Below are 26,051 nucleotides of genomic sequence, written 5' to 3' on the forward strand. Positions count from 1 at the left end.
ATTGTTTTTGTTGTATCACTGCGTTCCGAGAGCCATAACGTTATAATATTGACGTAGCCGTATAAGGGCTTGTCTTTTGCAGGGCAAGTTGTATTCTCTAATGGCGCCATTTTTGATTTTTTTTTATTAATGGTTTTTATTCTTTTTATTCATCTTGAACACAAAACAGAAAACAAGAAACAGTAGATATCATCATTACAAGCAGTATTTACCCAACTCTCTCCACCGCCCCCCCCCCAGTTCCCTGTGAGCGGAAAAAAATTGCACTATTTTGGGGTACATAGAATGTATTGAAAACATTTTATTAATTTCTTTCTGGGGGAATGGAAAAAAAAAGGAATTTCGCAATTGTTTTTCGGCATTTGCTTTTACGGTGTTCATCGTGCGGTATAAATAACGTGCTAACTTTATTCTGCGGGTTGTTACAATTACGGTGATACCACATTTATATTTGTTTTTTTATATTAAACTACATTTGCACAATAAAAAAAATTATTTAAAAAAGCAATTATCTGTTTTTGTGTTGTCATATTCTGAGAGACTTACACTTTTTATTCTTCCGGTGACTGAGCTGTGTGAGGGCTTGTTTTTTGTAGGACGAGCCGTAGTTTTAATTGGTATCGTGCTGAGATACATACGACTTTTGGATTACTTTTTATTCCATTTTTTTGCGAAGTCGGATGTACAAAAAAAACAACAATTTTGGCATTGTTTTTAATTTACAGCATTCACTGTGCGAGATAAATAACGTGTTAGTTTTATAGTACACGTTTTTATGGTTGCAGCTATTCCAATTACGTGTACTTTATTTTAATATTTTTGGACATATTAAAGCGCTTTTTAATGGGAACTAGGTTTTTTTTGTCTTTTTTTAAAAAAAAAAATTAACATTTTTGTTGCATTATTTTGTGTCCCACTGTTGAACGCTGCAGCCAATCAGCACTGGATCGCCGTAGGAAAGGATGAGTGAATTCTGGTTGTCTTTTTAATTCAGGTTAATCGCAGCCATTACTAAAAATTTTAGGAACAGCGAACAGAGGGGGAAGCGACCGTAGGGGGGGGGGGGAATTTTTATTATTTCTAATTGACATGCACTGTATTTCTGAATATACACTTAACAATACTTGTGTTTTTATATTATATATCTTGAAAATCTACTATAATATTTTTTTAAAGAAAAACAAAACAACCCGGATAACCCCTTGAGTAAAAATAAATTAACAAAAAAAAAAAGCTTTTAGGCAAGACAACACATGGGTAGCATGCACATGAATGGCATTTGCAATATTGACCAATATTACATGGGTCACATCTCCAGGTTATCTGATTTATTTCAGTACTACTTGGATGTTAAATTGTCAAAATGTTAGAATTACACGTCCAAGTGCATTTTCATGACTGTCCAGCAGAGGTCGCACCTGTCTAACTTTTCATCTAGTGAGAAATTTTTTCTTTTTTTGGGATGCTGAACAAAACTAGAGCATAAGGTCTTGTCCACAAGTGACGGAATTGCTGCAGAAATTTTTTTCAGCAATTCCGTTTAAAGTAGCGGACTTTCCACTGCGGAAAAAATGCACCATTTCCTGCGTTTTTGACTGCAGAAAATGGTGCATATTTTGCTGCGTTCTTCACAGTGCCAGGAGATGGTGACATCTCCTCTGAAAAATGCAGCAATTCAGTCCTCTTTCCGCAGCAGGAATTGAAATGCTGCGGCCCGAAAAATATGCACAGCAGGTGAATTTCTGCTCGGAATTCTTAGGGTATGTGCACACACACTAATTACGTCCGTAATTGACGGACGTATTTCGGCCGCAAGTCCCGGACCGAACACAGTGCAGGGAGCCGGGCTCCTAGCTTCATACTTATGTACGATGCTAGTAGTCCCTGCCTCTCCGTGGAACTACTGTCCCGTACTGAAAACATGATTACAGTACGGGACAGTTGTCCTGCAGAGAGGCAGGGACTCCTAGCACCGTATATAACTATGATGCAAGGAGCCCGGCTCCCTGCACTGAGTTCGGTCCGGTACTTGCGGCCGAAATACGTCCGTCAATTACGGACGTAATTAGTGTGTGTGCACATACCCTTACACAGCGTGTGGATGAGATTTGTTAAATCTCATCCACTTTGCTGCTACTGTATGCTGCTGCATATTTTCTGTTCGCAATTCCGGACGGAAAATGCGCAGCAAATCCGCTACTTGTGGACGAGCCCTAAACAAAACTTTTCTTACATATTTTATACTTTGTGCAACTAGCCTTGTCTGCCAGGATGGGACTTATCCATTCACTATATACTTTTATTTGATGTGTTCACAGACTGTAGTTATAAAACAGAATGAGCATTGGTTCATAAAAAGGTAAATTACGGATTTCCTCCATTAGGCCCCACGTACACGTCCGCAGATTTCAATACTGTCTGTAAATACGGATCTGTAGTCATTTATAGTCATCCGTAAATCATCCGCATATAAGGAACAGTGTCCGTAAATACTGTCCATAGTGCATCCGTAATGCATCTGTATTTACGGATCCGCAAAACAACAGGGAGGAATCTTGGGTAATCCCCTGGCATCGCACAGCAACGCTTCTATAATTACGGATGCACATCCGTAGCCGTCCGTAATTACGGAAGCGCCCATAGACCTCTGAGAAGTCTGTGCCATAATTATGGACAAAAAAAACCATGTTCTATCATTTCTACGGCTCGGACACCCATCTGTAAAAATACGGAAAGGTGTCCGTAGCCCATAGAAATGAATCGGTCCGTAATCACGGTCCAGCTCTGTATACAGGTTTCAGAGTGACACATGGAATCCAGTCTTGCTCTGTATACAGTTTGCATGGTGACACATGGGATCCAGTCTAGATCTGTATACAGGTTTCAGGGTGACACATGGGATCCAGTCTAGCTCTGTATACAGGTTGCATGGTGACACATGGGATCCAGTCTAGCTCTGTATACAGATTACAGGGTGACACATGGGATCCAGTCTAGCTCTGTATACAGGTTGCATGGTGAAACAAGGGCTCCATTCTAGATCTGTATACAGGTTGCTGGGTGACACATGGGATCTAGTCTAGCTCTGTATACAGATTGCTGGGTGACAAATGGGAACTAGTCTAGCTTTGTATACATGTTACATGGTGACACATGGGATCCAGTCTAGCTGTGTGTACAGGTTACAGGGTGACACATGGGATCCAGTCTAGCTGTGTATACAGGTTACTGGGTGACACACGGGATCCAGGCTAGCTCTGTATACAGGTTACAGGGTGACACGTGGGATTGAGTCTAGCTCTGTACACAGGTTCAGGGTGACACTTGGGATCCAGTCTAGCTCTGTATACAGGTTACAGGGTGACACATGGGATCCAGACTAGCTCTGTATACAGGCTATAGGGTGACACATGGGATCCAGTCTATTCCTGTATACAGGTTACAATATTGAGACATGGGATCCAGTCTAGTTCTGCATACAGGCTACAGGGTGACACATGGGATCCAGTCTAGGTCTAAATACAGGTTGCATGGTGACACATGGGATCCAGTCTAGATCTGTATACAGGTTACAGGGTGACACATGGGATCCAGTCTAGCTCTATTTACAGGTTACAGGGTGACATATGGGATCCAGTCTAGTTCTGTATACAGGTTGCATGGTGACATATGGGATCCAGTCTAGTTCTGCATACAGGTTACAGAGTGACACATGGGATCCAGTCTACCTCTGTACACAGGTTGCATGGTGACACATGGGATCCAGTCTAGCTCTGTATACAGGTTGCATGGTGACACATGGGGTCCAGTTAATCTAAATACAGGTTACAGGACACATGGGATCCAGTCTAGTTCTGCATACAGGTTACAGGGCGACACATGGAATCCAGTATAGCTCTGTATACAGGCTGCAGGGTGACACGTGGGACCCAGTCTAGCTCTGTAGACAGGTTACAGGGTGACACATGGGATCCAGTCTAGCACTGTATACAGGTTACATGATGACACATGGGATCCAGTCTAGATCTGTATACAGGTTACATGGTGACACATGGGATCCAGTCTAGCTCTGTATACAGGTTACAGGGTGCCACATGGGATCCAGTCTAGCTCTGTATACAGGTTGCATGGTAAAACATGGGATCCAGTCTATATTTAAATACAGGTTACAGGGTTTCACATGGTATCTAGTCTAGTTCTGCATACAGGTTACAGGGCTACACATGGAATCCAGTCTAGTTCTGTATACAGGTTACAGTATGACACATGGGATCCAGTCTAGTTCTGCATACAGGTTACAGGGTGACACGTGGGATCCAGTCTAGCTCTGTACACAGGTTTCAGGATGACACATGGGATCCAGTCTAGCTCTGTATACAGATTACAGGGTAACACATGGGATCCAGTCTAGCTGTGTATACAGGTTACAGGGTGATACACAGGATCCAGGCTAGCTCTGTATACAGGTTACAGGGTGACACATGGGATCGAGTCTAGCTCTGTATACAGGTTACAGGGTAACACATGGGACCCAGTCTATTTCTGTATACAGGTTACAAGGTTAAGACATGGGATCCAGTTTAGTTCTGCATACAGGCTACAGGGTGACACATGGGATCCAGTCTAGGTCTAAATACAGGTTGCATGGTGACACATGGGATCCAGTCTAGATCTGTATACAGGTTACAGGGTGACACATGGGATCCAGTCTAGCTCTATTTACAGGTTACAGGGTGACATATGGGATCCAGTCTAATTCTGCATACAGGTTACAGGATGACACATGGGATCTAGTCTATCTCTGTACACAGGTTTCACGGTGACACTTGGGATCCAGTCTAGCGCTGTATACAGGTTACAGAGTGACACATGGGATCCAGTCTAGCTCTGTATACTGGTTGACACATTGGATCCAGTCTAGCTCTGTATACAGGTTGCATGTGACACATGGGATCCAGTCTAGAACTAAATACAGGTTACAGGGTGACACATGGGATCCAGCCTAGTTCTGCATACAGGCTACAGGGTGACACATGGGATCCAGTCTATATCTGTATACAGGTTGCATGGTGACACATGGGATCCAGTCTAGATCTGTATACAGGTTGCATGGTGACACATGGGATCCAGTCTGGATCTGTATACAGGTTACAGGGTGACACATGGAATCCAGCCTAGATCTTTATATAGGTTGCAGGGTGTCACATGGGACCGAGTCTAGCTCTGTATACAGGTTTCATGGTGACACATGGGATCCAGTCTAGCTCTGTATAGTTTGCTGGGTGACACATGGGATCCAGTTTAGATCTGCATACAGGTTACAGGGTGACACATGGGATCCAGTCTAGCTCTGTATACAGGTTGCATGCTGACACATGGGATCCAGTCTAGATCTGTATACAGGTTACAGGGTGGTGACACATTGAATCCAGTCTAGCTCTGTATACAGATTGCATGGTAACACATTGGATCCAGTCTAGATCTAAATACAGGTTACAGGATGACACATGGGATCCAGTCTAGCTCTATACACAGGTTTCAGGGTGACACTTGGAATCCAGTCTATTTCTGTATAGTTTACAGGATGACACATTGGATCCAGTCTAGATCTGTATACAGGTTACAGGGTTTCACATGGTATCTAGTCTAGTTCTGCATACAGGTTACAGGGCTACACATGGAATCCAGTCTAGTTCTGTATACAGGTTACAGTATGACACATGGGATCCAGTCTAGTTCTGCATACAGGTTACAGGGTGACACGTGGGATCCAGTCTAGCTCTGTACACAGGTTTCAGGATGACACATGGGATCCAGTCTAGCTCTGTATACAGGTTACAGGGTAACACATGGGATCCAGTCTAGCTGTGTATACAGGTTACAGGGTGATACACAGGATCCAGGCTAGCTCTGTATACAGGTTACAGGGTGACACATGGGATCGAGTCTAGCTCTGTATACAGGTTACAGGGTAACACATGGGACCCAGTCTATTTCTGTATACAGGTTACAAGGTTGAGACATGGGATCCAGTTTAGTTCTGCATACAGGCTACAGGGTGACACATGGGATCCAGTCTAGGTCTAAATACAGGTTGCATGGTGACACATGGGATCCAGTCTAGATCTGTATACAGGTTACAGGGTGACACATGGGATCCAGTCTAGCTCTATTTACAGGTTACAGGGTGACATATGGGATCCAGTCTAATTCTGCATACAGGTTACAGGATGACACATGGGATCTAGTCTATCTCTGTACACAGGTTTCACGGTGACACTTGGGATCTAGTCTAGCGCTGTATACAGGTTACAGAGTGACACATGGGATCCAGTCTAGCTCTGTATACTGGTTGACACATTGGATCCAGTCTAGCTCTGTATACAGGTTTCACGGTGACACTTGGGATCTAGTCTAGCGCTGTATACAGGTTACAGAGTGACACATGGGATCCAGTCTAGCTCTGTATACTGGTTGACACATTGGATCCAGTCTAGCTCTGTATACAGGTTGCATGTGACACATGGGATCCAGCCTAGTTCTGCATACAGGCTACAGGGTGACACATGGGATCCAGTCTATATCTGTATACAGGTTGCATGGTGACACATGGGATCCAGTCTAGATCTGTATACAGGTTGCATGGTGACACATGGGATCCAGTCTGGATCTGTATACAGGTTACAGGGTGACACATGGAATCCAGCCTAGATCTTTATATAGGTTGCAGGGTGTCACATGGGACCGAGTCTAGCTCTGTATACAGGTTTCATGGTGACACATGGGATCCAGTCTAGCTCTGTATAGTTTGCTGGGTGACACATGGGATCCAGTTTAGATCTGCATACAGGTTACAGGGTGACACATGGGATCCAGTCTAGCTCTGTATACAGGTTGCATGCTGACACATGGGATCGAGTCTAGATCTGTATACAGGTTACAGGGTGGTGACACATTGAATCCAGTCTAGCTCTGTATACAGATTGCATGGTAACACATTGGATCCAGTCTAGATCTAAATACAGGTTACAGGATGACACATGGGATCCAGTCTAGCTCTATACACAGGTTTCAGGGTGACACTTGGAATCCAGTCTATTTCTGTATAGTTTACAGGATGACACATGGGATCCAGTCTAGATCTGTATACAGGTTACAGGGTGACACATGGGATCCAGTCTAGTTCTGTATACAGGTTACAGGGTGACACATGAGATCCAGTCTAGCTCTGTATACAGGTTACAGGGTGACAAATAGGATCCAGTCTAGCTCTGTATACAGGTTACTGGGTGACACATGGGATCCAGTCTAGCTCTGTATACATGTTACAGGTTGACAAATAGGATTCAGTCTAGCTCTGTATACAGGTTGCATGGTGACACATGGGTTCCAGACTAGCACATATATGTGTTTTACATTGTAACTAATACAATTTATACTTTTTATATTGAATTGGTGTTTAAAACACTCTTTTTCGCTGTAGGTCATTATTCTATTGAGTAAGTTAAACATCCTTTTCCATTGTAATTAATATTTGGCATATGATTGCCTCCCCTCACACACGAGATAGATATATGGTTTAATTCCCAATGATGTAGAGGGGGTTTATGTTTGATCTCTGTTTTGGTATAGCTCTGTATACAGGATACAGGGTGACACATGGGATCCAGTCTCCCACTGTAAACAGCTTGCAGTGTAACAGGTGTGATCTAGTTCAACAATGTTCAGGTTTGAGGGCGACACATGGGATCCAGCCTTGAGGTGTCTACAAGATACATGGTGACATGGGTGATCTATCCAGTGCAGACATTACTGAATATACAGAACAGAAAAAAACATTACACACACTCACATTACAATAAAATCAGGGAGGCTTTTATTAATGAAACAGGACAATTCAGAATAAAACCATAATGTCACAGTTATCGCTTAGTAGAAATATCCAGGAACATGGGCCGGTCATATGTGATCCTGACAACTACACCCTGGATGGCTGGACAGAGGATACTTCACTAGTGCCAAGGAGAAAGTGTTTAGACTGTGTAGATAGACAAGAACAGCAGAGGTATACCGGAAATCTGGGCACACAGACCACATGTTACATTGGTGGGTGCAACAAAGACACAGGTACTGCAAGATGACTGGCCATGAACTGTCATGTGACATTTAACATATAAATCTACTCAATTCAATGTATCAAGTCACAGGACTGAACTGGGTTCAGACAATCTCTTTTTGTTACATAGGTCTTCTGAATATAAGTTCTTCACAGGTTGTCCTATTACTGGGACCCCCAGCGATCGTCTCTAATCTGTGGAGGAACTCAGCAGCAAGTGTTCAATTCCTCTGCAGCGCCATCATTGGGGAAATTATGCATTACACAGTTCTCATTTATATCAATTAGCGATCAATATAATGCATGGATGTGCCAGGTCCTCCAGAGCAAGAAACGTTGTTTCTAGCATGCAGCAATAATTACAGCATTCTGCAACCTCTCGCGGTTGATCATGTCGAGGACGCATTAGTTGCAGAAATTGTGCAAATCAATGCATTTCTATACCCCACAGGTCTTGCATAAGCTTTTACCATGATTATAGTTCTCTCCAAATCTTTCACTCAGGTCAACTTTCAATAATTTTCACATTAGGCTGGGTTCACACGAGCATGTTCGGTCCGTAAAGGATGGAACGTATTTCGGCCGCAAGTCCCGGACGGAACACAGTGCAGGGAGCCGGGCTCCTAGCATCATAGTTATGTACGACGCTAGGAGTCCCTGCCTCGCTGCGGGACAACTGTCCCGTACTGTAATCATGTTTTCCGTACGGGACAGTAGTTCCACGGAGAGGCAGGGACTCCTAGCGTCATACATATCTATGATGCTAGGGGCCCAGCTCCCTGCAGTGTGTTCGGTCCGGGACTTGCGACTGAAATATGTTTCGTCCATTAAGTACCGAACATGCTCTTGTGAGCCCAGCCTTATTGTTGCACTATATACCTCCACACCATTCACATAGTGTCAATTCTACCGTCTAATGTTTTAATACTTATATTAGATGTGCATTGAAAACAAAGCCTACTCGGAATCTAGCTACAACGTTTTTCTGGTAAATACCTGAGTATATATACATGTTATTCACATCATAAAAGTTTAGTAGTTCACACAGTGCACATTTATAAGAGAAAAGTGTCAGTTTAAAACAATATACCTCAGAAAATGATTCACATATTAGTACTATTAAAGGGGTTGTCTCATCTCAACAACAGCCTCATAGAGGGGACCCCCATCTATGAGCCAGAGCAGAGAGCTGCTAACAAACAATGGCTCGCGCTCTGGCGTACCCAGTTACATGGATGACCATTCTTTTAATTGGCTGCCATGTAATACCATGTCTCCCCTGCAGTGGCCGCTGTAGGGAAAATTTGTGACAAACGGCAACTTTCCTAAGCAAAATCAGTTGTTTGCAGGGCTCTTGGAAGCTGGACTGGCGGCTTTGATATAAAAGGGGTGTGATGGGACCCCTTTACGGATACAGTCTTTAACATTAATGTGAATAATTCTGTATAATTTGAATTCACATTATTCTGAACTTCTATTTCATTTTGCTATTGTATACGTATTATAGAATATTCATATAGAGGGATTCCGGATACCATAGACAAGGGTGCAGCCAAAATTCTTTATCTACTAGAGGCCGAGTTGTCTTATGCCTCAATGATGTCATTAATAACTAGTGACCTGATAGGCTGTGACAATTTTGCAAACAGTTGTGATATACATATCCTACCATTGTGTGTATCCAGTTCCTATGCAGATCTAGGTGTCTCCATGGTAACAGACTGCATTCTATGTGTAGTCTGATCTTGCAGTGATGTGTTATTCCCTTCCTTTAATCCCTCTGCCTTCTATCTAAAGGTTTTAAAATAAAATCGTAGAATGATTATCATCATGTATATGTTGCTAAAAGAATTGGTTGTGACCAATGAAAATTGGTTTATATTGTTTTTGTCATTACTGATTGTAGCATTTATCAGTTATTGTATGAGAGAATACCTGTGCAGAAATGCAAATACACAATATTTTCAACAATCTAAATGATTCTCCACAAATTTCCCGAAGTTATAAAAAATATAAGAACACGGTTGGGAACAAGAAAAAATTCTATGATTATAGAAACCTTACTCTTCTTCATGAACTTTGGTTTGTGGCTGAATTTGCCTGTTAAAAAATGATATACACTGTGCTAGGATTGTTTGAGAAGTTGGTTACATCAACATAGTTACCTACAGATAAAATAATCATCGTCCTGCTTGTTTCTAAAGTTCATTAACTTGGTAGCTGCCTTCCCTTTTACATTGGAAGTTATGCCCATACAATTCAGCATAACCGATAGGGATTGTGTGACACTCCCCTGCACCCCCCAACTTCTCAGAAAAAGAAGAGACCTGTTTCTCAGTTTAAAGGGGAGATGCACATCTTTGGGAAGGCCATCTAATAGACACATTTGTCCCTAAAGATTTTTATCATATAGATACCCTAACCTCAAAGGTACCAGCCCTAGTGATAGATTTACTTTAAAGGGTTTATTCAATTTGACCAATCCCTAAGCAGATCACAGTGTCTTTATGCTGGGACCTTCAGTGATCATCTTTAGTCTGTGGGGAAACCTGGCATGAAGTGTTCAATTTCCCTGCAGCACCACCACAGGGAAAATTAAGCACTACACACTGCCCAATTATAGCCACAGGTTGCCTGTGTAATGCAGGACAGGACAGGTCCTCCAGAGAAAGAGACACTCTTTGTATCCACTCTGGCCAAGAGATGAGGATCCTGAACAGGTTACCCCCTCTATAAACTCAGAATTTCCTAAAAGGGTAAATGATAATGGGTTTTCTAAACTGGACAACCCCTTTAAATGGGTTGTATGAGTTTAGAAACATGGCTGCTTTCTTCCAGAAACAGTGCCATTCTTGTCCATGGACTGTGTCTGGTATTGCAACTTAGCTCTATTAATGCACTTTTTGAAAGAAAGCAGCCATCTTTTTCTAATCTCATACAACCTCTCTAAAGTTTTCTTTATTCTCCCAGACTTTATCCTTTGATCGCCTTCTATTAATCTAATGTGTAGATTCTGTATGCTGAGATATGTTACATAAGTCCAGTTGTTGCTAAGCAAATTTGTTTTAACTGTGGTTTAAGACTGTCAGATCTTCTTCAATACTTGTATTTCCCATGAAATAACAATTCTGGAGCATCTTCTCTTATAACTCCACATTGTGCTGTTCCTCTTTTATTCCTCCTGGAAATGTATGACTAAATTGTCAACTGGGTGTTACCATTCATTAGGGTCATTAGGGTGTGTCACTACTCAGACTGACACTGTTAGCACTAATAGGACGGTGTCAGACTGTGTAGGGACACGCCCCATTGGTTAGGAGGAAAAGTAACATCCAGCCGTTAATTTATTTATACATTTCCAGGAGGAACAACAGAGGAACAACAAAATGACGAGTGATCCTCCAGAACTATTATTTTATGGGGAATACTTAGTACTTTACTAAAATAGCCATGTCAGGAGAGCCGACAGGTCCTCTTTAGGCCCATTCTGCAGGTCCAGCTTCTCCCACACGTTTAAGATTTTTTCTTTCCATATATAAATGGTGGATGAAATGATAGGTAAAATAAATTATGACTGTCTACCCAAGAACACAATAACAAATAAAAACTGCACAATATCTAGATACATGGCCTGATTTCTTGTCATTTTTCAGTTGTAATAAAAAAGGACTTTCACTTTAGCGATACAAAAAAGTGCAATTTCAGAAACTTTTTAACAAGCCCCTTCTGATATTTTTTATTTTTTTATAACACAGTGTCATATTTTAACATGTGCATCACAATTTTTTCCTAAAACAATAAACTACAATTTTCTAAAATCCTAGTTTGCCTAAAACACATTTGATAAAATGTCAACATGTATTCAATACGGCTAAAAAGCAAAAACTTTTCTACCATATATGATACAATAAAGTCACCAAGCACTTAGGCACAGTGGAGGTGGCCATTTTTGTGGTGTACCAAATACTAATCTAAATGTAGAATATTGATTCATTTAGCATCCCATGCTATAGCGTGATAACGATTTGCACAAGTGTATTAGTCCGGGCCCCGGATAAGTCGCCCCCACTGTGTTAAGGGTGATAGGTGGTCTGGAAAGTGAGTTTTCATTACTAAAATTCTGCTATTAAAATTGGGCCTCACATATCAGAACTGGCACTTGTTTCTTATAGTAACTAATCAGGAGCCATGTTTTATTTTTTAAAGGGGTTCTCCAGGATTTTTTTTTAGAATCAGTGGCACTCTTGTCCATTAGATTTCCCATACATGGCACTGTTTCTGGAAAAAAAGCAGACCCTTTTAGCTAAGTCTGAATAATCCCTTTAAGTGCAGGTTAAAGCAATGAAAGCTGGACTCTGATTGGTCGCTATAGTCAAAGTTGTTTTCAAGCAGTCTTTAAACACGAGGCCCATTGGGGGAGATCAACAAGGTCTGGTGTACCACATTTCAGGTACCTGGTTGGCAAAATGAACCATATCCCGCATTAAACTATATGGCCGTTGGGCAATATGGAGGATGCTACTGAATTGACGCGGTACAAAATCACTTTCAAATTGTTGGTCTCTCATTTTCTGCGAAAGGAAAGCCCCAGTTCTCACTTTTGTTGTGAAAGTGGTTGGGTCTATGTAAATATGTGGCTACGAATTAATTAATTATGTACGTATATCACTCCCATTGTGTAAACTGCCCCCAATCCACCTAAATTGTGTCAAAATTTTACCAAATTGACATGGTTTGTTAAAATATTCAGAAATTATGGATTTCCGGGCGATAGATCAGGCTCTGTGTGAGAATTTAAGGCGTTTCTTGGATGGATAATGTAATTTAACAAGATGATTTCACCATTTGTGAGTTACTTTAGCCCTCAAATTTTATAACTGGATGTCTCGTAGTATTAGCTCAGTGTCGGATTGTCAGGTTAACGGACGTTAGAGAAGTGGGCACAGTGTGCACTTATTCCCAGCTACAGAGTCCAGACTCTCAGAGATCGGGCGACTTGTTTATCAGTAGAGAACAGCAGGTCAGACATCCATCCACCTTGGACAACTCGGAGTTGGCCACAGGAATCAGCATGTGCTCCTTCAGCTTCTCAAACACCTATAACAAGAGTATAAAAAAAAAATCACTGCTATTATCCAAATACATGTGAAAAATACTTTACTCATTGTATAATGCAAAGATCTGAAACTTTCTAATATACTTTGTGTATCAATTCATCACCATTTTCAAAATCTTTGCTTGCTGTCAGCAAGTGGGAACATTCTAATTTACATTTACAGGCTGGAAACCCATACAGACGTAATACTTCTCGTAGATAAGAGTTTCCTTCAGTCTAGGCAATCATCTGTGAGCTAAATACATAAGCAGTTGAAGTCTAGCCGATCCTGATAATTTGCTACAATGTATCAATGCAAATAAAATGTATCAGTCTGGAGTCTAGACTGGATACAATTGTAGCAAATCTTCAGCTGTGAGCAGGGCTGTGTGTGTTGGGTTTTCAGCCTCACTGCAAATAAAAGGGTCAGATTCAGCACTCATGCACGCAGCTGTAATACGGATCCGTAATTTGGCACCCACAGGGTCCATGTGGGTGACTTTGCTTTGTGCATGGGACCTAACAGTCTTAATAGTCAGTCATAAGTAACCAAGAATATTCAGGTTCTCTATAACTTACTTTCACACTCTCGGGGAACTCCTCGGGTGCTCGGTGGAGGAGTACATGACCTTTTCCAGGTACGTTTAAATAAACACAATTGGCAGCCGCATCATCAGGGACAGTCAGCTTGTCATATCGGTGATCGCTCATCTGCTGCATGGTCTACAAAATAGCAGAATCCCAATTCATCAGGTTTCTTTTACAGACACATAATTCTTAGGCTCTGTTCAGATCAGGTTTGGCCCATACATTTGACGTATGGACAGATGGATCCAAAAATATGTCTCAAAACCAACTTAGTTTCTATAAATTATATTCATATAGTGCAGTGCCAGGGCATGCTGGTAGTTGTAGTTGTACAATGGCTTGAGGACCTGCTCTATATGAATATAATTGATAGGGACACATACTGATCATCATTGCATTCCTTGGACCTTCTATGAGTTGTATCATATCCCAGTAGAGGTAAACCTGTCTGGTTAGTGTTTTCCATGTCTGTTGCTGAATGTTAGAGTTGACTGGTTGATCGTACTCCCTCTGGTGGAGGAAAGTGCAGAGTACAAATTTCCACCACCTGTTCAATGTAACCTTTATATAGTATACACTGTGCAGACCTGCAGCCGCACTGAACCACAACACTAACAGCTAGGCTGATCTAATGGGTCGTCTGATGTGTCAGTGCCAAGAAGTCCAGAGATTTTGAAAGAGTTAATAGGAGGGGATCGCTTGTCCAAAATCCTCTTCTATTAGTCTGAGTGAAGAGCGGCTACAGAGAGCATCTCTCACTCTGGAGGACCTGACTTGTCCTGTCCCGTCCTGAATTATTCCAAATGTTTAAAAAAAAAAGGGATCACTCCTTCGCAGAATCTCCTTTTTTTTTTTTTAAACATTTGCAATTGTCTATTTCATCGGACCACGCTGGGTTTTACCAGCTACCGGTGCCCTCTCCGAAGGTCAGCAGACTGCTAATCGATTGAGTCTATGTACTCTACATGCTCTAAGTTTGTGTTGTGCCGACTATCATGCACAAAAGAAGGGGAGTGTACTCAAAACTCTTTGTTTACACACCCTTCAGTTTACCTGTCCGTTTTACCCTACAATTTCACTTTAGGGGAGCGCCTTGTCTCTCTTTTTTTCCCCATTTTTTTTCCCAATCCTGAATTACACAGACATCCCATAGATTTAAATGGGAAGTGTGTAATACTCAGCTTCCCCTGTGGTGGCACTGCAGGGAAATGAAACACTTATTACAAGGTTTCCCCATAGATTACAGCTGATCACTGGGGATCCCAGCAGGTGGACATTCTGATCAGTTTATTGTCATGGGAATCTAACAAGTAAGGATTGTCCAAAGCACTTTTTTTATGTTTTATTAAAAGGTGGGGCTTTCCTATGACATACATCTTAAATGTTTTGCGAATGTTGCAGGCCATCTAGGAGCCACAGCATCTTCTTTATAGGAAGAATAAATATAGAGAGTGGGATCTAGCATCATCGGGAGCTTCATGAATTGGTTTTCCATGGTAGAGAGGACACACACGAGCCTCAGATGCACAATGTCAGGTGTCAGCTGGAATCATATAAAGCCACTGCCTTTCGATTCTGCAGCAGTAGAAACAAGTTCTATCAACAGGACAACTGAATCTTGGCTTGGTGGGGAACAAGAGAGCCCTTCCTGGAAGAATGTGCAGGACCATGTGGATAGCAATGGTCTGGGAATATTTTGTTTAGTTCCTACAAAATAAATCTCATTGCTACATCATACAATTATATTGTAGAGCATTATGTGGTTCCGAATCTGTGGCAGGCCTTCAACTCGACAATGTCCTATACACAAACAAGATCCATAAAAAATTATTCATATGGAAGAAGTTGACTCAACATTCTTGAATACCTTTGGGAATAATTAAAATATTGATAGCCAATCAGGCCTTATCATCCAACATCAGTACCCGATGCCCAACCTCACTAATATTCTTTTGACTGAATCCCAACAGCCATGATCCAAAATCCATTAGAAAGCCTCCCCTGAAGTGTGGAGATTGTTATGGCAGCAAAGAGAGGACCGTATTGAAAGGGGTTTTCCGCTTTGAAAATCAATTCTTGTTAGAAGGGCCCCTTGACAATAAGCTGATCACAAAGTGTTCCCCTTCTGGGAATCCCAGGAAACAGCTGTAATCTGTGGGGAAACCTGGAAGTGTTCAATTTCCCTGCAGCACCACCACAGGATAAATTAAGTATTACAGAGTTCCCATTCATATCAATGGGTTGTCTGTGTAATAGAGGACAGGACGGGTCTTCCAGAGCAAAAGACGCTCTTTGTAACCGCTCTCCACTCTGGCCAAAAAATGACAATCCTGAACTGGGGACCCCCCTCTATTAACGCAAAATTCTCTCAAAGGGTGTATGAAAATGGGTTTTCTATTTGTCCATAGGTCTGGATGAGTTGATCAATGAGCTCCTGTGGATGTGATGCTTGAGTGTTCGCATAGTACAAGCACCAGATAATGTAGTATTCTTGCCATTTTGTTCTTTACACTTATTAAACCGATTCATGTGTGTTTTGCATCATACCCGCAATATGGTGACAGTCTCAGGAATCTGACTGAGCTAATACTTACTTTGGCCTCATAGGAATATAATGACGCCATATGTTTTATTTTATGGTTTTGGCGCAAACTGAAGAGTTACACAGTAAATAGTAGCCTGGCGTAAGACGCAGAATACCTTACAGTGGCAACACCGATTACGTAATTCAGATATAGAACATTAAATATTTTCATATATGTATCCGTACAAGCCACAGGCCTTGTTCTTCTCCTTCAATGACGCAATATGAATAGGTAGCACTGAGGCCCCATGCACACGACCGTAAAATCGCCCGTAATCACGGACCGTAATTACAGTCCGTCATTGCGGGCTCATTCGTTTCTATGGCCCGTAACGACGGACATATACTGGAAGGTGTCCACGCCGTAGAAACTTTCCCAAAAAAATAGGACATGTCCTATTCTTTTATTTTACAGACCGTGCCCCCATACTTTAATGGGAGCACAGACCGTAAATGCGGATGACTGTCCGCGGCCTTCGTGCCTGTAATTATGGGTTGTAATTACGGGCACGGTTGTGTGCATGGGGCCTGAGGGCGTTGTCCGGCTTTGATCACCCCTTTTTGAAATGCCCTTTTAAAGCATGTTCATGTAATAAAGGGGCGCGAAAGCTGAAACCGGTGTCCAGCAAATATGTCACAACATAAAATAAAGGTTAGAATGAACTTAAATTGATTACTACTTCTTTTTCTTTGTGGTTCAACAGGGAAAACGAGGGGGGCGTTTCGTTGAGAGGGGAAACCGCAATATGAGAAACTATCAACTCTATAAAATAGAAGTAGCTATATTGGAACTTCATGTGACTGAGACATGAGGCATGTTGTGGCTTATTGTTAATAAATGAAAAGATAAAATATCTGCTCTGCTGCCATAGTGGCTGCTGATTTTTGATACGGTAATAGATACAGTATAAATTCAGTAGATTATGTCTTCAGAGACTTTCATGCATCCTAATAAACTCACTCAATACCTTTAGAGCTTTCTGAGCAGCCTCGCTGGAGCCGATGACAATGAGGTTTGGTCCGGCCATGCTGCAAAAACTCTTCAGATGCAAATTTTCACACACGGGGACCGTGGACACTGCATAATCCTGAAGGAATAGAAGAAGATTGAAAGTTATCCAGGTTATGAAGCGAAGTACCACGTTAAGATTTATACACATTGAGCTGTATTCGTATGTGTTCTTATGAGATAAATCTTGAGAGTTATTAAAATATATATCTATATCACTCAGATCCTATATAGTTTATTTTGAGGAAGTCTAAGTAGAACTCTGAGTAAAGGTAGGGAGACCTACAGGCAATGCACCCTGGGAAATATATGCAAATGAACTCCTCTCCAAAGTCTGTAGAAATGTTATCTACATGTCGGTCTTGTTAGCCAGACCCTCACACACACTGGCATTTTTAAAAGCTGCCAAAGACATAATGATTAAGGTTAAAGGGGAAGTCTCTGGGAGAACCCCATTGTAATTATTCATCAGGGAATCGTTTTTCACACTCCCCAAAAGAACACAACTCCTTAGCGGAGCCACAGAGGACACAAATGTTGGATGATAAAGACTGTATCTCCATGACTTTGTTGAGATCCCCCTGAGTCTCTTACATTCTGTAGAAGGGTTGGTGGGATGTATACATACAATAATCTGTCTGCCAGGGAAGGGGAGTTAGTGGCTGGTCCTGGGACTGGTAGATTTTGTGATAAATATTTATGCTTTGTTTTTTTAATGCTATGTTTTTGGAGGGGGGGGAGGGGGGTGAGGGTAATCCATAGGAGGCATGTTGTCTCTCTACTGATCTTTCCATTTAACCATCCGACCATAAACTATAATTGTGTCCACAGTATTTAAATAATTTGTTTAAATGGGTACCCCCTTTATGACGACCATTTGCCCTAATTGGGTATATGGACAGGTGTTGTCGTGGTAAGACAATCTCTTTGAACTCAATAAAACATTTTCTACTGGTCAGAGACTCTAAAGTAGGTCCAACATGTGTCCAACTATTTTTTGGGAGTGATTAGTAATAGTAAATTTAGCCATCATACACCTGGTTTAAGGTAAGTGCACAATAATGTTCATACACGTAGCCTTATTACGGATCTGCTTTGACTGGTATGGGCCCAGAATATACCTCTTTGTGCCTCCAATTTTATATAGAGGCACATGGAGGATTTTTTTCACAGATATTTATCCAGATTTTTCCTTGTATAATATATAACTTAAACTAACGTATAAAGTGTGCACACGGCCTTATTCTTACTTTAAATGTGTCAGCCAGAATTTCTGCTCCGCGTTGGTTGGTCCTTTTGGATAAACCCACAAAAAACTCACGTCCTGAGAAAAAAAATTTGGAGTTTTTATTCAACATGAACCACACACATATCAAATGTGCAGATACCCAGCAATGCAACGTTGTGTATTTACTGGGGTTTGCTGCTCATAATTTTTGTTTTCTATTGCCATTCCACTAAATATGACATATTATGTCATTAAATATTACATTGAAACTTTAAGGATATGTTCACACGGGCTATTTTCGGACATTTTTTGGGCCGCAAACGGCCCAAAAAATCGGACGCAGAACGTCTCCAAACATCAGCCCATTGATTTCAATGGGAAAAACGGCGTTCTGTTCCAACGGGCCGTTTTTTTACATAGCCGTTTTGAAAAACGGCCGGGTAAAAAAACGCCCGCGAAAAAGAAGTGCATGTCACTTCTTGAGCCGTTTTTGGAGCCGTTTTTCATTGACGCTATAAAAAAACAGCTCCAAAAACGGCCGTAAAGAGCACTGCGAAAAACACGAGTTGCTAAAAAAAGTCTGAAAATCAGGAGCTGTTTTCCCTTGAAAACTGCTCCGTACTTTCAGAAATTTTTTGCTAAGCGTGTGAACATAGCCTAAGAGGTAAATGCATTGGCTGCCGCTCCATTCAATGATCTGGGTGTTCACGATCGCTGGGGATCCAGAGCGATCAGAAAATTTCACCTGTTCTGTGGATCATTTATGATTTTGGTAATGTCCAAATGTTCAAACTGCACATCCCTTTTAATGGGGGAAATGTTCAACAGATAGAAATATAACCACATAATTACCTGTGAACAATACATCGCCGCCATCTAAAGTAGCGTTCTCATCTGTCATCTCAACCACATTCATCTGCAGATCCTGCAGCGCTTTCTTCACAGCCTCTACCTGCAAAAACAAAATTATTTGTCATTAGCAAAAATGATAATAGTAAAAAAAAGCAGTACAAATCAGATACAAAAACAGTAGAAATCAGATACAAATATGTGATCTGCTCCTGTGGAGGCTTTTACCTTTTTGACAGCAATTCATATCCGCTACTACATGTTATTCAACCAGCCCCAGCATATCTTAGGTTGAAACTTTTAATCTAGATTCACACGGGCGTTGCGCATCTCGTACGTGAAAAACGACAGTTTTTCACGTCCAAGGTGCATCCGTGCTCTGCGCTGTGGAATGCGATATCACGCATCCCCCATAAACTAGAGTCTATGGGGGGATGCGTGAAGCGTGACAAAATATATGACATGTCCTATTTTCTCACTGACCCTTCACACGGTCCATTGAAACAACGGGCATGTGAACGGCCACATTGAATTATATAGGTCCGTGTGACGGCCATTGTTTCCACGTTCGTGTGAATAAGGCCTTAGGGCCCAAGCTGGCAGTAATGGGGCACCTTGGCCGGCACAATGCACATACTGATTGTCTTTTGAAGGGGAGGCAAGGCATTGCATTACATTCGTCTGCAAATAAAGGAGCTCCTATGTGGCTGTGACATGGTATCATAGGTGGGATAAGCAGGAGTCCCCATTGCTTAACCAGCATAGCATACATCCAATGGAACTGCGGCGACATACCTTACCATGCAGACCTAACCTAAATGCTACTGGTGGGTCTCTCTTTATTGATCAGAAGGATCGGGTTACTATACCAAACCTCACATTTTCTGGGTTCCAACGTGATAAGTCAGATCAAAGCCCTAATACTTTATTCTGATTGTCTGTTGGCAGGTCATTAAATGTTTTCCGCCAACAAGCTCTGTGATTGCAGAGCAAAGCATTAAATAAAAATTTTAAAAAAAGCAGGTGCTGGCGCTGCCAAATTGTAAAGAAGCATGTCCTTTAATAGTTTAGAATGTCCAAAAGTAACGCATTTTGGGGTTAACCCTTAAGATTAACAGAACAACGCTAAGGCTATGTTCACATTTGCTCTGCCAAATCCTTCGTGCAACAGATACCACTGGCACCCGACAGACCCCGACTTACAATGGGGTCTGCCAGGTTCCAGCGTGGTTTCCATTGTCTTGCAGAGAAGAATAGCGCTGCATGCATCTATATTCTTCCCATTAAATTTGCCAAGGCTAAAAACGGAGGCTCTGACCGTAGTATGAACATAGTCTATTGCCCTGTTTACATCTATGTCGGAGCCACCGTCTCAATTTCGGTCAAAGTTGACGAGGAAATAACTGCCATTTTTTTCCATGAAAATGACAGCCACTCCACTGAAACACAATAGAATCCATTGTAATTCAATGCGGTTCGTAGGTGGTAACTGACGTATGAAGGATTCGGCAGAGCGTTGGGGCTTTTGTTATGAACAAGTGTGAATAGAGCCGAACAATCATCTTTTCGGATCAAATCGTTAACATTTATTTGCTTTCAGGCTACATGCACACGTTTGGTGATTTGATGCGGAAAATCTGCATAAAACCGCACAAAAATGCAGGTAATTCCGCAGGTAAAATCCGCACTTAAAGGCTATGGACACCTTTGAAAGGCCTTTTTTTATTTTATTTTTTATAAAAAAGAGGTCAATCAGTGTGATTGGTGCAACTTTATAATTAGTTTTTATTAAAAATAATTTTTACTTTTTGAGATACAGCTGCTTTGTATTCTCTATTCGCTAAATTCTGTTCCCGCGAGGTCCGTGGGATTGACGGGTTCAGTGTCAGCGAGTCCTGCGTGTGATCCACCTGTAATCTATCTCATTTAAGTTCACAATTTAGACGTGATAGATTACAGGTGGACGATACGCAGGACCTGCAGACACTGAAGGTCCGCGGGACTGACTGATTCAGGTCTTAGCGAACGATACAGCTGCTCTGTATAGAGAATACAGAGCAGCTGTATCTAAAAATGTAAAAATTAATTTTTAATAAAAACTAATTATAAAGTTGCACCAATCACACTGATTTGACCTTTTTATTAAAAAAAATCTATGCCTTTTAAAGGTTTGCATGGTCTTTATTGGTGTGTTTTTCTATGCATTTTTAATTTTGATGTGGAAACAGGTGTAGATTTTATGTTGCATATTTAGGTGAGTTTATTTTTTAAAAACTTGTCAAATACAATTCTGAGTCAGAAATACAAGATAAATTCACATGATACAGATTTTAAAATCTGCACCACAGGTAAATTTACAGGTGGAAAAATTCTGCAACGTGGAGATGAGACTACGCAGAATCTCAATTACTTTGCTGGTAATGTATTATGCTGCAGATTTGCCGCAGGAAAATCCATGTGGCAATTTCGCATGTAACCACCCTTTCTTTGGGGGGGGGGGGGGGGGGTTTCTTTGAAATTTTAATACATGTTCCTGCTGACCTCTGAAAATAAATCTGTGGACCTGAGTGCGGCGCCCTGCAACCGCTGACACTCTGTATTCCCACAATAGAGTCACCACATAATGCACTGTGCTGATCATTGTCAGCTACGGACTTGAATCTTTTAATTTCTTATGTAGTCTGTCTTTTTGCTACAATAGCATAATAAAATTTTGTTATTTTAATCCATTTGTAGTTGGAAAACAGGGCTTATGTTGCTGGCAGGCAATTTTTTGTATTGTGGCCAATACCCTGCTCACTTGTGGTGGCGAATGGTTGCAAGCTTTTGCCAATAATACCCGGGACAATCGTGCAGCCATTGGTCACCGCTAGTGAGCAGGATTTCGGTTGCATGCCGACATCACTATGTGGGATCGCTCCTTTAAGGCTTCGTTCACATCTGCGTCAGGGTTCCGTTCTGACGTGCCATTGGAGCTTGCCGTCAGAACGAAACCCTGACTGAGACAAACGGAAACCATTGATTTCAAAGGTGACGGATCTGGTCCATATGGTTTCCGTTTGTCTCAGTTGTGCAAGGGTTCCGTCGTTTTGACGGAATGAATACCGTAGTCGACTGCGCCATTGATTCCGTCAAAACGACGGGACCCTTAAACAACAATGACAAATGGAAACCATTTGCACCGGATCCTATGGCTTCCATTTGTCTCACTCAGGGTTCCGTTCTGAAAGGAAGCTCCGACGGAACGTCAGAACGGAGCCCTGACGCAGATATGAACGAAGCCTAATTTTTCTTAATCAGTAAAGATGAATCTACTAATGGTTGCATGGTAAATGTGGCTGCATTGAGCAACCAGGAAAATCCCTTTTGTAAATAATTCCCTGGGGCCACCAAGCCGATGTGACAAGCTAGAAGTTATATCGCTATGCAGATCATGTTACTTTTGAAGATTTTTAATTTTCTTGATATTTAGAGAAGAGATTTACTTTGGTGGAATGTCACATCAGAAGACAGTGGAATGTTTTGTACTTAATAGGATTAATAGTAAAATACTTCAGGACTTTTAATTGTCATTACACAAGTCCTCTGAACTGTGGAACCCGGAGCCGGTAGTCATTCAGTTCCTCATACCTGTACAATTAATACCGGTAAGAAGCTATGGAATGACGTAAGTGCTTATTTATACTGACAATTAATGCAGTGGCCATCCAAGTCTAATAGAAAAACATAAATCTCTCTAATGTCTGCCCCAAGTACCCCGGGCTGTAGATGGCATATGTCAAACCACACGATGAAATATGCAGCGCTGTAAACACGGCAATATATCTCCCGTACAACGCTCAAGCTTGACATAAATACGAGGCTGACATTTGACAGAAAACTGAGACTTCGTGGGACTTCTGAGAAAATTTATAGAAGAATCTTGGCTAAACTGAAATCAACAATGGTATGTTACATCACCGAAAATAATCTGAGCCCTGAAGAATTCACAGTATTTAGAAGCAAAACCGGCATCAGGTAAGGCGGCAGTGCCATTCCGAACAGAATACTTGACAGGTAACCTTACCTGAGAACGGTCAGGACTTAAGGCTTTATAGGCTTTACCTAAATGTTGCATGTCTAACATTTCTGTCATATCTCCAAAAAGAAGGGGCCAGACATCTATCCTCTGCTTTGTAGGATCCTTCTCCCCAGTCCAATAATACTAAACCTTAAAGGTAATGTCCATTCTTGATAACCATTTTCTTAATAATCTTAATAGATCCTAAATTCTGCACTCATTAATTTCTTAATATATCTTTGTAGCGGTTAGAGCTCCTTTTTTTTTTTTGTGATACAGACCTCCAAATAGTCAGAATGAAATAGTAAAATTCCACCACCACTAGGGGGAGCTTGGGAGCTCACTTTATACTGTTTATAAACTAAACTCCATAACCCAGGATGCAGTACGCTCCCCCTAGTGGTGGCAGCATGTTATCATTAAACTCTATTTAAAAAAAATAAAAAAAAATTATATATATATATATATATATATATATATATATATATATATATATATATATATACACACACGCAGAGAATTTGGAGCTCTGTATCAGAAAAACAGCTCTGACCTATCCTGCACTGATCCTGAATTACACCTTCTTTTATAGCCCAGAGCTGCATTCAGAATTCTGCTGAATGTTATTGTAAATAGTCAACAATCAAGTTGACAGACACCCCCATACACCTTTTTTGAGCTCCTAAAATGCAGTGGAATAGTTTGTTTTATTTGGGTACTCTAGGTCACTGTTATACATTCAATATATAGCGTTATTATGTAGGCATGGTATGGTAGATATTTTGCACTACATGTTATTTAGGTAAAGCATGGTTCTATTTTTCTCATTCCAAATGGGTTGGATGGTCCACACAGGTTTTGCCCAAGGGCTTCCACATGCCTTGACCTGGCCCGGAATGTAGGCATGTATTTGCCCAAAGTAAGCCATTAGAGGTATAGGGCATATTAATACTATATTCTCTTCTGTTAATACTATATTCTCTTCTGTAATGGACAGGGCAGCTTGCTCTGCCATTAGTTCCCGGTGACTTGGCTCCATTCTCCGGAATATCAGTTCAGGCTATATTCTTGCATATAGGACAAGCTATAACATTATTTTGATTGATCCAAACTGTATTTCACTTTGCGGCGCCGAAAAATAATATGAGTAATACGGAAACATCCTGAAATTTCGAAGCAGACACATTCCTGCGTTATAAAATGTCTATGAAGGTAGATGAGAGTATCTGCCAGAGCTCCTCCATTTCTGGGAAAGAAGCAATAAATGTGTGTTAATGACATTTCTAAGAATTTCCTGTTGTCCAACTCCACAGTAAAATCCAGTCTGTCGCACATGAAATCCATTACACGTGTATCAAGCGAGTCAGCCCACCAGACCAGAGGCTTCTCCTTCATGTGCTGTTTGGAAACAAGCTTGAGATATCAATCAGAACGGGGAAGTTATATAGTAATGCACTGCGCTATTAGGCCTTGTTCACACAGTGTAGTTCTGCTGCAGATTTTGCATGTATTTTTTAAGTCAACAACAGGAACAAACTAAACAGAAGAAATATACAAAGGAAGGCCCTATAGGTCTACTCTCCTGGATACAATTCTGGTTTAAGCTAAAAAAAATGCATGCAAAATCTGCAGCAAATCTATGCAGTGCAAACAAGGCCTTTGGCAATGAAGAAAAGTGGAACCAAGTGGAGGCCAACATTCCCCTTTTTACCATTTCATGTAAATGCATTAAATATTCAGGTTGGGGCATGCACACAGTGGCACATGCTTATACAAAGCAAAGGAAAAATAAGGAAGGGTTTTGATAGGAAAGGAGTATGCCCAAAAAAATCCAGAATTCCTCCAGAAGGAAGAACTCTTGCTCTCTAGTAGGTTACTGTCCTGTGAAAAGCTTGGAAACATCAACCAAACCACATATACCCATCTGTAAACAGCACTGTTTTGGATTGATGTCTACTTTGCAGTTAGCCACTTGTAGGTGGCACTAGAGAGACAGTTTTCATCCTTCTGGAGGACAGATATTTTTCATACTTTTTCTCAAGGACCTAAACATTTTCCTACCAGCTATATCTTTACAACGAGAATCAGTACCTTCCAGGAGCAAAGAACGGTGCAATTGGAGGTGTTAATTTGGGAAGCAGGGGAGAAGCCTTAATTTTTGGCCATATAGTGTAAAACATGGCCTTCCTTGACACCATATTGTAAAGTCATGTCTTCATATGTCTTTGTGAAGTATACTTAAGAGGCCTACTATTAATACAACACCGTTTATTCCTAGAATTTACAGACAGGTAGTTGTTATGGTCCTTGTCTGAGGATGGATATCCTCAAACTAATTTTTTTGGAATCCCGGTGATGTTCTAGTTTTGTATGTGTATATGACTATAGGTGGCACCAGAGAGATAGTTTTTTATTCCCCTCTGGTGAAGAGATATTTTGCATACTTTTGCCATGGAGCATTGGCCTTAAGACTCTCTACCAGCTGGATCTCCACAAGGAGAATCAGTACCTTCCAAGATTTA

General features: G+C 41.2%; 1 protein-coding gene across 1 annotated transcript in view; it reads right to left on the reverse strand.

The window, feature by feature from the left end:
• Positions 1 to 8,942: 8,942 nt before the first annotated feature.
• DDAH1 (dimethylarginine dimethylaminohydrolase 1) overlaps positions 8,943 to 26,051 on the reverse strand; it is a 66,244-nt gene continuing 49,135 nt past the window's right edge. Inside the window, exons 2-6 of the mRNA XM_075832948.1 lie at positions 19,473 to 19,572; positions 18,643 to 18,716; positions 17,352 to 17,471; positions 13,791 to 13,934; positions 8,943 to 13,213 (exon numbers count right to left, since the gene is read on the reverse strand). Of these exons, the coding sequence (XP_075689063.1) occupies positions 13,097 to 13,213; positions 13,791 to 13,934; positions 17,352 to 17,471; positions 18,643 to 18,716; positions 19,473 to 19,572 (555 nt within the window). The 3' untranslated portion in view covers positions 8,943 to 13,096. The remainder of the gene's footprint in view (positions 13,214 to 13,790; positions 13,935 to 17,351; positions 17,472 to 18,642; positions 18,717 to 19,472; positions 19,573 to 26,051) is intronic.

This window comes from Rhinoderma darwinii, chromosome 7 (assembly GCF_050947455.1).
Source record: "Rhinoderma darwinii isolate aRhiDar2 chromosome 7, aRhiDar2.hap1, whole genome shotgun sequence".
In the NCBI taxonomy this organism is placed as follows: Eukaryota; Metazoa; Chordata; class Amphibia; order Anura; family Rhinodermatidae; genus Rhinoderma; species Rhinoderma darwinii.